Genomic DNA, 12110 nt, shown 5'->3' on the forward strand with positions numbered 1-12110 from the left:
TGGCTGACCACCAGCAGTAGGGTTAAGTAGCAGAGGTTCCTCTCTAAAAGCCAAAGCTGAGAAAGTGTCCCTCTTTCCCACACTGCCCCACACCACTCCACATTGGCCTTCCTAGACCCCTAGGAGAGAGACAAGATAAATAGAGGGTCTCATATTGTCTGGTCCCTGGTGGGATGTGTAATACGACTTGGGCCTTGTGGGTTTGTGGTCTTGCTCACTCTATCTTTCTCTCTTTCTCTCTTTTTCTCCCTCTCTTCCTCCCTCTCCTTCTCTCTTTCCCTCTCTCCCATTCTCTCTCTTTCTCTCTGCCCCTCTTTCTCTCTCTCCCCCTCTCCCCTCCCATAGGCGCTGGTGCTGGTGGGGAGGGAGGAGAGAAGTGGGGTTGAAGGTCGGGCTGAAAGCGGTTGGGCTTTAAAGGCCAGGCTGGGCGCACGGCTCAATCAGCTCTTTGTCTCCTGCTACAGGCCTCTGTGTGTTCAGAAGGGGCCCGGTCCGCCTCACAAAGCCATCACAGTTCTACTGAACAGCTTTAATAGCTAAATACGTTTGTGAATTAAGAGTTTGGAATGCTATTTTTCCAGGCTCCTTTTTTTCTTCTCCCCCACGCTCGCTATCAGCAGGCGGTTTCTTCATCCTTGGTGGTGCTTGACAGGGGATTTCCCCCGATGGAAAAAGTGAGTGGTGTTCAGCAGAATGCTCCTCAGAGAGAGAGAGAGAGAGAGAGAGATGCAGAGAGAGGAAGAGAGAGCCCTCGTCAGCGTTAAGGGCACAGCCCTACACTGTAACCAAAGAATCATGGGTACTGAGTGCGCTCGCCAGGCCAAAACGTGCCGTCAGAGCGGCAAGCTCAGAGGAGACAGGTCTAATGTCTGTTACTGCGTGTGTGTGTCTGTTCGCTGCAGGGCCAAGCGAGTGCCCAGTGAAGTGATTAGATTAGCGACGGGTAAAATTCGGCTTTTTGATCAGCCATTTGATGTTGCATGTCTTCTGGTACTGTTTTCAAACTGTACAATGTCCTTTAGCCGGCTGACTGACTTTGTGGAACAGCCAACACAGTCGACCATGTCCATGCCATACTGCTGACGCCTGCGTTTCTACACTACATACAGTAGTCAGCCCATTGTGTGGGTTTTTATACCAAATCTTTTCAGTTCACTCTTCAATAAATAAAGGCCTTTCCTCACAAGAAGTGGAAGGCATCTTGGAGGAACCAGGCCAGCTTGTGCCAATGTTTTGTTGTAAATCGAGGAAACTAAACTCTGTTTTGAAGGCAGCTTCTCACCACTAGACATAATGACACAGCTGCCTTCCAGCCAGCCTGTCCTGTCACTGGCACAATCACTATCAGACCCCCAGGGCCTCAACACAATGGATGTATGGGGCAGCCTGTGTGTGTGCATGTGCGTGTGCGTACACGTGTGTGTGTGTGTGTGTGTGCGTGCGTATGTGTGCACAAGCGTGTGTGAGGCACTCTTAATCCAACTTTGAATCAAACAGCAGGGTTCCTAAAGCGTAATGAATGCACGCTGTCATTGTCAACAGCAACACGTTGTCTAGCAATATGTCATTAGTGATTCCACAGAGAGAAAGGGAGAGGGAAGAAGTGTGCATGTCCATGTGTTTGGTTGACTTGAGACCCCTGCTCACGGTATGCCCACATAAAACATGACTCGTCAATATAGCCATGGCAAGTAGCAACTGACTGTAAGAAAGAACACAAATATTGACTTCCTTCCCCCAACCCGGACCATACCAGATCGAGGCCAAGCTGAACAAAAGCTGGCAGACCCAGGCCAGCTCAACACGGTTGGCAGGGGAGTGAGAATAGGTGCACCCTGAGGGGGGGGTCTGCCTGGGCTATTTAAAGGATGTGTATTTGTGAGTCGTATGAGAGAAGATGTCTTAGAACGGAAATAGATCATGTAATAATAATAAGACAAAAAGGATACGAAGTTGTAAAATGGTTACCTCCCTTAGCCTTTGCAGACAGCAGTGACAGTAGCCTACAGTATGTCTACGGAAACATGACATTTTTAAAGCTGCGTAAATCGACCGTAGAACACCACTATGGATAGTACAGCCTCTATATTATGACCAGTATGCCCTACTTAACTCATAGAGCCAGGTCAGGTTAGCTTCGCTAACTCTGTTCTCCATAGGCAGTAGAGCCCATGCTCCAGCCTCTCTGTCCCATCTGGTGTGCTTGACTTTGTGAAGGGAAAGGGAATGTTGAGGCCCACCTCCAGAATCACTCACTTGAGCTTTTTTCACTGCAGCCGTTGGCATAGTAATTCTACTGTCTGGGTTAGGGCTGGGACGGGGCTGGGCTGGGGCGGGGCTGGGACGGGACTGGGGCGGGGCTGGGGCGGGGCTAGGGGCTCCCCTCTTATTCAGTGTCTAACTCAAACTGTGATGTCACCTTTTCAAAAAAGTGTAGCTAGCAAGGCAGTGAGTGACCCAGCTTGGCTGACAGTGTAATTGTACTATTGTGAGATCGTCCACACTTATGGCTATGTGTGTGTATTTGTGTGACGAGTGTTGACATCTGTCTGACGTGCACATGTGTGTTATAGACAGAAAGTGTGTTTGTGTATGTATCAGTGGAGGCTGCTGAGGGGAGGACGGCTCATAATAATGGCTGGAATGGAGCGTGGAATGGCATCAAAGATGGAAACAATATGTTTGATGTATTTGCTACCATTCCACAGATTGCGCTCCAGCCATTACCACGAGTCCGTCCTCCCCAATTAAGGTGCCACCAACCTCCTGTGGTGTGTATATGTGTGGGCGTACGGTATGTGTGCATGTGTACGTCTAACTTGTGCCTGTTGTTCAAGCGTACTCTATATGTGGTACAGTTGTCAGTTTTAGTACAGACCACAATTGAGATATGGAAATAGACCCCATAATTTGTACATGGCTCTGAATTTAGCCACAGTTATGTTTGGTGAGTTTCTTTCTGCAAACATTGAACCAAAGGCCTCCCTGAGGGACATTTGTCCCAAACATTATTCAAGTTTGATTCTCAATTCATTTTGAATAATGCAACACCACCAAAGGATAGTCCCATGTAAATGTCGCTTTGTGTACATTATGTTGCTGAAAAATGACTATAAATGTTCACGCTGTGGTTCCTGTGTGTTTAACTAACCGTTGTCTCTCTCTGTGTTCCAGCGTACTACAGAGCTCTGGTGAACTTCACAGACTCCATTGTGTACAGGCCTGACATGGAGGACATCTCCTCACTGTCTTTCCAGGAGATCTCTGACGCGGTGGTGGACACGGTAGGTCTATTCCAGAACCATATATACTATATACCACGGGTATTCAAATCTAACCCTGTGAGGTCCAGACTATTGCTGCTTTTATATTCTAGCTGATCATTAATTGCACCCACCTGTTGTCCCAGGTCTAAATCTGTCCCTGATTATAGGGGAAGAATTAACAACAAAAGCAGTGGAACTGGCTTTGAGCCTAGATTAGAATTTGAGGACTGTATGCGGTAGGCTTATTCCAGAACATACTGTATACTGTGTACTTTACCCAGGCCAGGGCAGGATTCTCACACCTTGCATTCCACTGCCACGTCATGTCTGCCACACAACGTTATTGATTGCGAATCAGGCCATATACTGTAGATAATTTGAGTCAATATACTCATGTATAGCCTGTCTTTTTACTGTTGTTTTATTTCTTTACTTACCTATTGTTCACCTAATACCTTTTTTGCACTATTGGTTAGAGCCTGTAAGTAAGCATTTCACTGTAAGGTCTACACCTGTTGTATTCGGCGCACGTGACAAATAAACTTTGATTTGATTTGTATCATATACTACTCTACATCATATGTTAGAACACTTGTTAGGAAAGTTGTTAAACTTGTTAAAACATGTGGCCAAAAATGTATCTCTGCTGGTTTGTACCCATCTAAGTATATTGTTTCTCCTTCCACAGTTGGAGTCGGAGTACAACAGGTTCCCAGGCATCCAGACTGTCAATGTGGTCCTCATCAAGTAAGATGACTGCTCATCTTCAGCTACTGTTGATAAAACCCCACCAGTCTTACTTTTACTTACTTGACTTATTTTAGCCTGGGTGTAACAAAGGTGGTTCAATGAACCATGCTCACATGATGAGTAACCTTGTCTGAGATCTGCAGACTGCTCCCAGAGCTAATGCTAATGCTTAGGCTTCAGTTTATACTCATCTGGTTGGTCCACCAAACACTGTTGTAAGCTGAGTGTAACTAATCAATGTTCTTACATTAGATAAAAGAATGATATGCCCCAACCCACGTTTATCTAAACCTGGAGCACTGTACGGTTATCGTCACCGCGTCCCTCTCTAAAAAAAAACATCTGTCCTGGCCTGTGTATAGGAAGATGCTGAGGCAGGATGGGGTGGATGTGTTTGTAGAGCTTGACGTGGGCTCTGACTACAACAACAACGACAATCAGATCCGCAACGTGCTCTATGGAGTGGTGAAGGAGGGAACCATCGCCTCCTACATCACCTCTGTCCAGGGCTTCCAGTTCAGACGCCTGGGAGAAGGTAAGGACCACAGGGGATAATATATACTCCGCAATGTAAGGACTTTCCAGGATGCTGACATGGCCAAATATACAGCATCCAGATTAGGAAGATGTCTAAATTACGACATCCATTTTAGGAAGTCGTAACTGACCTACTATAAATGCTGTACAAGTGAACAAAATAGGTCTGATCTCATAGCTATGGTAGTCCTTATTTAATTGAGACATTGATTTATTATATCTTATTACAATCTTTCAATGAAGCTAGACTAGCCAGCCCAAGGCATCATGCTAGAAAAGGCTATTTTTTGTGTTCACTTTTTCCCCTCTATATGTCTCCCCTTCAATCATACCTATTTCTGTCAATAAACCAATAAAATATGAAAAGAAAGAAAAGGAGGGCTAGGTAATCATAGGTAGTGTCCTTAACTTGTCTCTCTGGTTTCTAGCTCTGCCCCCTGTGAACCCCATGGCTGTGCCAGGTTTGTACTGGACCATGCCGACCTGGGTTCAATGCTATTGGAAATCATTTCAAATACTTTAGCTGGGCTTGACTGAGCTTGCCTGGCGCAATAGAGTCAATAGAATAGTAGCAAAAGAGTATTTTAACCCAGGTCTGGAACAATGCCTGCTGCACGGAGACTGCTAGAGCTGCTGTAGAAGTGACATGACTGTTCTGTAGTGTGTGTCGAATGCAGAATGCAGCTATTTGTGGATGGTGATGATGAACAGGATGACAATTAGTTCTTTGAGAATCTGTTAAGAGTTCATGCAGGAATGTTCTGCATGTGTGCACCTGAAGCAGAAGTCTGACAACGTTTTGGTTTTGCACTGCCCAAGAGAACTGCATGGCATGAGTTAGGTTACAGATATTGCTATTTGCAAAGGAAAAAAAGTCTTCAGAGTTTCTTCAGAAGGATCTCCATTACATCATGGCCATGTCCCACCTCCGGTCCGGTGAGCTGTCAGACTGTTAGCCCCAGAACGACCCGCAGTGACCCAGGATGGTCATTGGAGGCTGGTGAAAGGAGGACGGCTCATAGTAATAACTGGAATGGAATGATGGAATTCCATTCTGATACCATTCCATTTATTCCATTCTGATACCATTCCATTTATTCCATTCTGATACCATTCCATTTATTCCATTCTGATACCATTCCATTTATTCCATTCTGATACCATTCCATTCTGATACCATTCCATTTATTCCATTCTGATACCATTCCATTTATTCCATTCTGATACCATTCCATTTATTCCATTCTGATACCATTCCATTTATTCCATTCTGATACCATTCCATTTATTCCATTCTGATACCATTCCATTTATTCCATTCTGATACCATTCCATTTATTCCATTCCAGCCATTACAATGAGCCCATCCTTCGATTTTAAGTGACACCAGCCTCCACCGAGGAAGGTTGCTTGTATTTGACGTGATTTGAACAGGAAGCGTTGTGTTGTGTGGTGGCCTTTTAGCTCTGCATGTCTGACCTTTGAACCCACCCGTTTCTCAGTGGTCCCAGACCTTCGGCCGTGCATTAAGGGTGAGCACACGTGTCGGGATGGGGGGTGCATCCCTCTGGAGTACCTGTGTGACAACAGACCTGATTGCAATGACATGAGTGATGAGCTGGATTGTGGTGAGTTGCATGGTATGGAATGGATCTGGACCTGTGCTGTGACTAGATGGTTGACTCAAGCATTTAATTGAACATGTAACCTAACGAGAGAGTCAACTCAAATGTTCACTTAAGTTGAATTTAGCCTTCTATTGGCATCAATGCATGACAAAGTGAAAATGTAAGTTAGGTGTAAGTTAGGATTCGCCCCTGGATCAACGGTCTTTAACAGATCTGTTGGTTTTCAGATAAGATCCGTCCTGGTGCAGTTACCCCCACTCCTCCCACCACCATCCCCATCAAGAAGCCTCCACGCCCCCCTGGTCCCCCAGGGCCCTGCAAAGTGGACCAGGCCACCTGTCAGAATGGGGAGTGTGTCCCCAGAGACTACCTCTGTGACGGAGAGAGAGACTGCTCTGATGGCAGCGACGAGTTCAGATGCGGTAAGCACTTATTGTCAACCACTAACACTTCAAAGTACATACACGCAGGCACGCATGTATATACACACACCAGTGTTTCTGTTAGCCAGTAATAGATTACTTTTGTCAGATAAAACAAATGAAAAACCAATAAATTAAATTGCCGCCGGTCAATTGTCCGGGAGAGAAAAAAAAATCACATTGCAAAATAATGCATTTTAGCCTATTCATTGATTGAAATAGCTGTCGATTTAGCGTGAGAGATGCCGCTACAGCTCATCAAACAGCCGGTTGTTGCTGCTGGAGTGAAACATGTGCTTTAATAAGCTCAATCATTGCACAACAATTCTAAAGGCAATCACGTGTAAAAAATAAAATTAAAATAAAAACATGGTCACGATTTAAAAGAGCTAGGTCTACTATTTTCTTTTTCTTACCTGGTAAATTGAAGGCATCTAGACAGGCTTCAGCGCGTCACACACCACTTTACATTGAGCTGGAGACAGTATGCATTTTAAAAACATATACTAAATTGTTTGAAACCTGAACGTTTTACTACATATTTTGAGGCATGTCTTACCTAGCCTAGCCTAAATCTAACCAAACCTGCAGACAATTATTTTATAAAGACTTCCATATGCCATTGAAACAAGTAGCCTTTTATAAAGACTTCCATATGCCATTGAAACAAGTAGCCTTTTATAAAGACTTCCATATGCCATTGAAACAAGTAGCCTTTTATAAAGACTTCCATATGCCATTGAAACAAGTAGCCTTTTATAAAGACTTCCATATGCCATTGAAACAAGTAGCCTTTTATAAAGACTTCCATATGCCATTGAAACAAGTAGCCTTTTATAAAGACTTCCATATGCCATTGAAACAAGTAGCCTTTTTCTCTCATATTCTATTGATTTTCAAATCAACTTTCTTTCATTGTCCAGAAGCCAAAATGAACAATCCTAGTCATATTAGCAACCCATGCTGGTTGTTGCATATTTAGATATCCCCTCTTTCTACATTTCAAATTAATATTTTCATCTCTGTCAAATGAAACCCCTCACAATGGTGTTTTCCGCTAAATGCATTATGGAAGGAACATTCCGGCGTAGCCTACTGCCTTGTGCGCATTGCTGAGCTGGTAATGGGAAGAAATAATAGTTTATCAACATTTTAAGCTAAACTTCTGATCGGTTGCATGAACCTCATTGTTTTTTAAACGTTTTTGGGGATGTAGCCTAGGCCTACTGGTTGAATGAATTTGGGATCTATTTCTTTCTCGCACAGAACGACAAGCTGACCAATAGAATAGGTCAACTTTTCTACTATGGGGGTTAGTAGATTGACATAGGCTAGTGATTTTGCTGTTCGTTACTAGTCTTGTTGGCTGAGGATAAGTAAATGCGGACAGTTATTCTAACATAGGCGGCGCCTGGGTTTCAAGTTTGGGGAAGCAAATTTTTACCATAAAAATGCACCTTTATGATAAAGCATTCCATGCATCCTGGCATTTGCAGGCTTATGTAAGATATCCTACTATTCTTAATGGGATGATTAGATTGGATAGTCATAATTTAAGCTAATAATATAACTCAATCACTGTTCGCAAAAAATAATGTACGTAGTGGCGCCGAAGTCGGACTTCCGCCGAAGTCGGTCCCTCTCCTTGTTCGGGCGGCGTTCGGCGGTCGACGTCACCGGTCTTTTAGCCATCTCCGATCCACTTTTCATTTTCCATTTGTTTTGTCTTTGTTTTCTACACACCTGGTTTCTATTCCCCAATTACATGTTCATTATTTAACCCTCTGTTTCCCACATGTTAGTGTGTGTGTTTATTGATTGTTCATGGTGGTACTTGTCGGCTGGTTATGTTTGCCGGGTTATGTATTTACGGCGTTATTTTCCAGTGACCGGTATTTCTCCGCACTTTGAGTATTGTCTGTATACTGGTGCTGTCGTGGAATTAAATACCTTGTACACTCATTTCTGCTCTCCTGCGCCTGATTCACTGCACCAGTTAACCACCGCCTGACAGCTGGCTATATCACAGAAAAATGTTGGCCTTTTATAAACACATTTCATGTAATTCTATTCCGTTTTATATGACTGGAGACATTAGCATAATCTTTTTTAATACGACAAAAATGACAAGGTAGCCTACTATGGGCCTACGAAAAGGGGAAACACAAATACAATATGACGTCCGTCTAACCTGCAGGAGGAGATGATTGTCCAAAAACAAACAAATGTGGCACTGACCCAATGATAAAGACAGTGAATATGCACACTAACCATCACCGGGAATATGGCCACTGTTATTTTGATAGGTTAAAAGTCAGATTGGAGACTTTTCATTGTCTTCTATTTACAGCAATGACCATTTCGCTTTCCAAAAGTTTTTCCGTGATTGTATTTTTAAATATTGCCATATACGTGACTGGATCTCTCTGCTTTTCACTGACAGTCACAACTCAACAATCATCTATTTGGTATTTGCAGCGCGCTCTGCCCAAATTGTGGGCCCTTCTGACTGTAGGCTGTGTGATTTACGCTAATTATCCTTTGTGACCAAATCATGCTTTCTGGGGTAGTAGCCTACAGTATTTTGAAATATTTTATTTATTTATGTATGGACAGGAGTAAGCTATTTAGGCTATATCAGTTTGGCAATTCAATTTACTTTAGGGAAAGTTTCCCCTATATGGACGCGCTGCATATGTATTCTAACATCTTCAAATTTCTCAGCAGAATTCGGTAAGAATGACGCATGCAGTTGCATCGGAGTTGCATGTTCTGTTAAGATTAATTACCATAAACTAAATGTGATTTACCATAAAATGTACAATTTCTGGCCTTCTAAGCACAGTGGGTGGATGCTCTAATCAGGTTGCACAATCAATGCATAGGGATCTGGTACATTTCATAAATGTCCGGTGAATTAAAATGAAAGGCGCCACATTTCCTAACAGAAACCCAGATATACACACATACACACAATCACGATCAGACACAACGTTTTGCATCTGCTTAATGCAAACACACCTGATCAAGGCGTCTGATTGAAGTACTCCACTGATCCTGGCTCTATGTCTGTCTCCAGGCACTCCCTCTCCCTGTGAACCAAATGAGTTCAAATGTAAGAACGGCCGCTGTGCTCTCAAGCTGTGGCGCTGTGATGGAGACAACGACTGCGAGGACAACTCAGACGAGACAGACTGCCGTAAGTCAGCACTCCTGTTGGATGATCTGAAGCCAAACGAGTTCATTTCAGAATGATTCACATATTTTTCAAACTCCTTTTGAACTCTGTGGAAACAAATGTTAAAATGATTAATGACAATGATTTTCCATCTCTTCTGGTTCTCCAGCCACCAGAGGTCCAGGTGACACGTGTGCCCCAGAGCAGTTTGTGTGCCTCAGTGACCGCACCTGCATCCCATCCAGCTATCAGTGTGATGAAGAGACAGACTGCCCAGACCGCTCTGATGAGTATGGCTGCAGTAAGTCCCAGACCTTATCTGTCTGTGTCTCTCTGTTCTCTCTCTCTTTATCTCTCTCTCTCTTTATCTCTCTCTCTTTATCTCTCTCTCTCTTTATCTCTTTCTCTCTCTCTTTCTCTGTCTCTCTCTCTATCTCTCTCTCTCTCTCTCCCTCTCTTTATCTCTCTCTCTTTATCTCTCTCTTTATCTCTCTCTTTATCTCTCTTTATCACTCTCTCTGTCTCTCTGTCTCAGTCTCTTTATCTCTTTATTTCTCTCTTTCTTTCTCTCTCTCTATCACTCTTTATCTTTCTCTCTCTTTCTCTCTTTCTTTCTCTCTCTTTCTCTCTCTCACACATCATGTACAGTATGTGTCTCTTTTTCTCTATCTCACCCATACACTATTCTCACTCTTTCTTTCTCTACCTCCTCTCTCTCGTTCTCTCTCTCTCAAAACCCCATCTGACCCCCAACTCCCCCTCTTTCTGTGTAAGCCTCTGTGTGTCTCTCTTGTATAGTCATCCTTTGTACCATAACCAGTGCAGTGACTCAGGTTCCATTCAGACTGTGGTGACATAGACACAGAGCTTTTGGGATGTGCATCCATGGAAAATAGTTTATTTTTCTGACTTTCCATAATTTTTGTTTCTCACTAAAGAGACTGAGTACCCAAATAAACCACTGCCCTTTTACATTGAGGTTGGGTAGTTGGGATTTGTTTTTGAATGTGTGTGTGCCATCATGCATCCCACAGTGCCTGTGTAACAGTATAACTTTATACCGTCCCCTCGCCCCGACACGGGCGCGAACCAGGGACCTTCTGCACACATCAACAACAGTCACCCACGAAGCGTCGTTACCCATCGCTCCACAAAAGCCGCGGCCCTTGCAGCGCAAGGGGCAACACTACATCTAGGTTTCAGAGCAAGTGACGTAACTGATTGAAACGCTACTAGCGCGTACCCGCTAATTAGCTAGCCATTTCACATCCGTTACACTCACCTCCCTTTCAACCTCCTCCTTTTCCGCAGCAACCAGTGATCTGGGTCACGGCACCAATGTAACAGTATAACTTTATACCGTCCCCTCGCCCCGACACGGACGCGAACCAGGGACCCTCTGCACACATCAACAACGGTCGCCCACGAAGCATCGTTACCCATCGCTCCACAAAAGCCGCGGCCCTTGCAGAGCAAGGGGCAACACTACATCTAGGTTTCAGAGCAAGTGACGTAACTGATTGAAACGCTACTAGCGCGTACCCGCTAACTAGCTAGCCATTTCACATCCGTTACACCTGCATACTTGGCTTTATAGATGCTCATCTTTGTTTTCTCGTAACTTTGCCTTTAAGCTCCTCCCATGGTGACCAGTCCCCCAGAGGAGTCCATTCAGGCAGTGCGGGGGGAGACGGTGACCTTTAACTGTGTGGCAGTGGGTGTTCCTACCCCCATCATCACCTGGAGGCTCAACTGGGGCCATATCCCAGTCAGTGGCAGGTGAGTTGGTACAGTCCTCCTCCTTCTCTGGTTCAGCCCATAACAGCTCTTATCATAAACTTAGTGAGGCATTTAAGCCAATGGCCCCAGGCTGAATAAATGGAATGTTAAGTTGCATTTGAAAATGTCTGTGTGTGTGTGTGTTGGCAAACATTTGATAAGTTGATATGCATCAAATAAACAGTTAATGTGGAGTTCTGAACACATCTGTTGCATGATACAGGTGACTTCTCTTCAAACTCTGTCTGTCTGGTGCCATTATGGAAGAGAGTGTTGAACTTTGCAGTGATAGCTCTGGAAAGAAATGCTGGGTTTAATTTAGGGAATTGCGTAAAATTAGTCTTCCGTATAATTGATTGGAAACAGACTGTGAAGATTTTGAAATGAGTGAGGATTTGTCCGCTATCCAATCTTGTCAGCCCACAAAATGCAGCATTTCATTCATTGCTGTTTAAGCTCAGTCATATATCCGATCTACAGGCCAGTCATCTGTCATTAATTATTGAGTTATTCAATTATTGCTTTGTGGCTTTGCGTTAATGATCTCTAA

General features: G+C 44.0%; 1 protein-coding gene across 1 annotated transcript in view; it reads left to right on the forward strand.

Annotated features, from left to right (window-relative positions):
* The window catches only part of hspg2 (heparan sulfate proteoglycan 2), a 141962-nt gene that overhangs the window by 30441 nt on the left and 99411 nt on the right, over positions 1 to 12110 (forward strand). Inside the window, exons 5-13 of the mRNA XM_039008751.1 lie at positions 3175 to 3284; positions 3955 to 4013; positions 4379 to 4551; positions 4982 to 5014; positions 6056 to 6181; positions 6409 to 6603; positions 9683 to 9802; positions 9951 to 10082; positions 11416 to 11560. Of these exons, the coding sequence (XP_038864679.1) occupies positions 3175 to 3284; positions 3955 to 4013; positions 4379 to 4551; positions 4982 to 5014; positions 6056 to 6181; positions 6409 to 6603; positions 9683 to 9802; positions 9951 to 10082; positions 11416 to 11560 (1093 nt within the window). The remainder of the gene's footprint in view (positions 1 to 3174; positions 3285 to 3954; positions 4014 to 4378; positions 4552 to 4981; positions 5015 to 6055; positions 6182 to 6408; positions 6604 to 9682; positions 9803 to 9950; positions 10083 to 11415; positions 11561 to 12110) is intronic.

Source organism: Salvelinus namaycush, chromosome 14 (assembly GCF_016432855.1).
Source record: "Salvelinus namaycush isolate Seneca chromosome 14, SaNama_1.0, whole genome shotgun sequence".
Taxonomy (NCBI): Eukaryota; Metazoa; Chordata; class Actinopteri; order Salmoniformes; family Salmonidae; genus Salvelinus; species Salvelinus namaycush.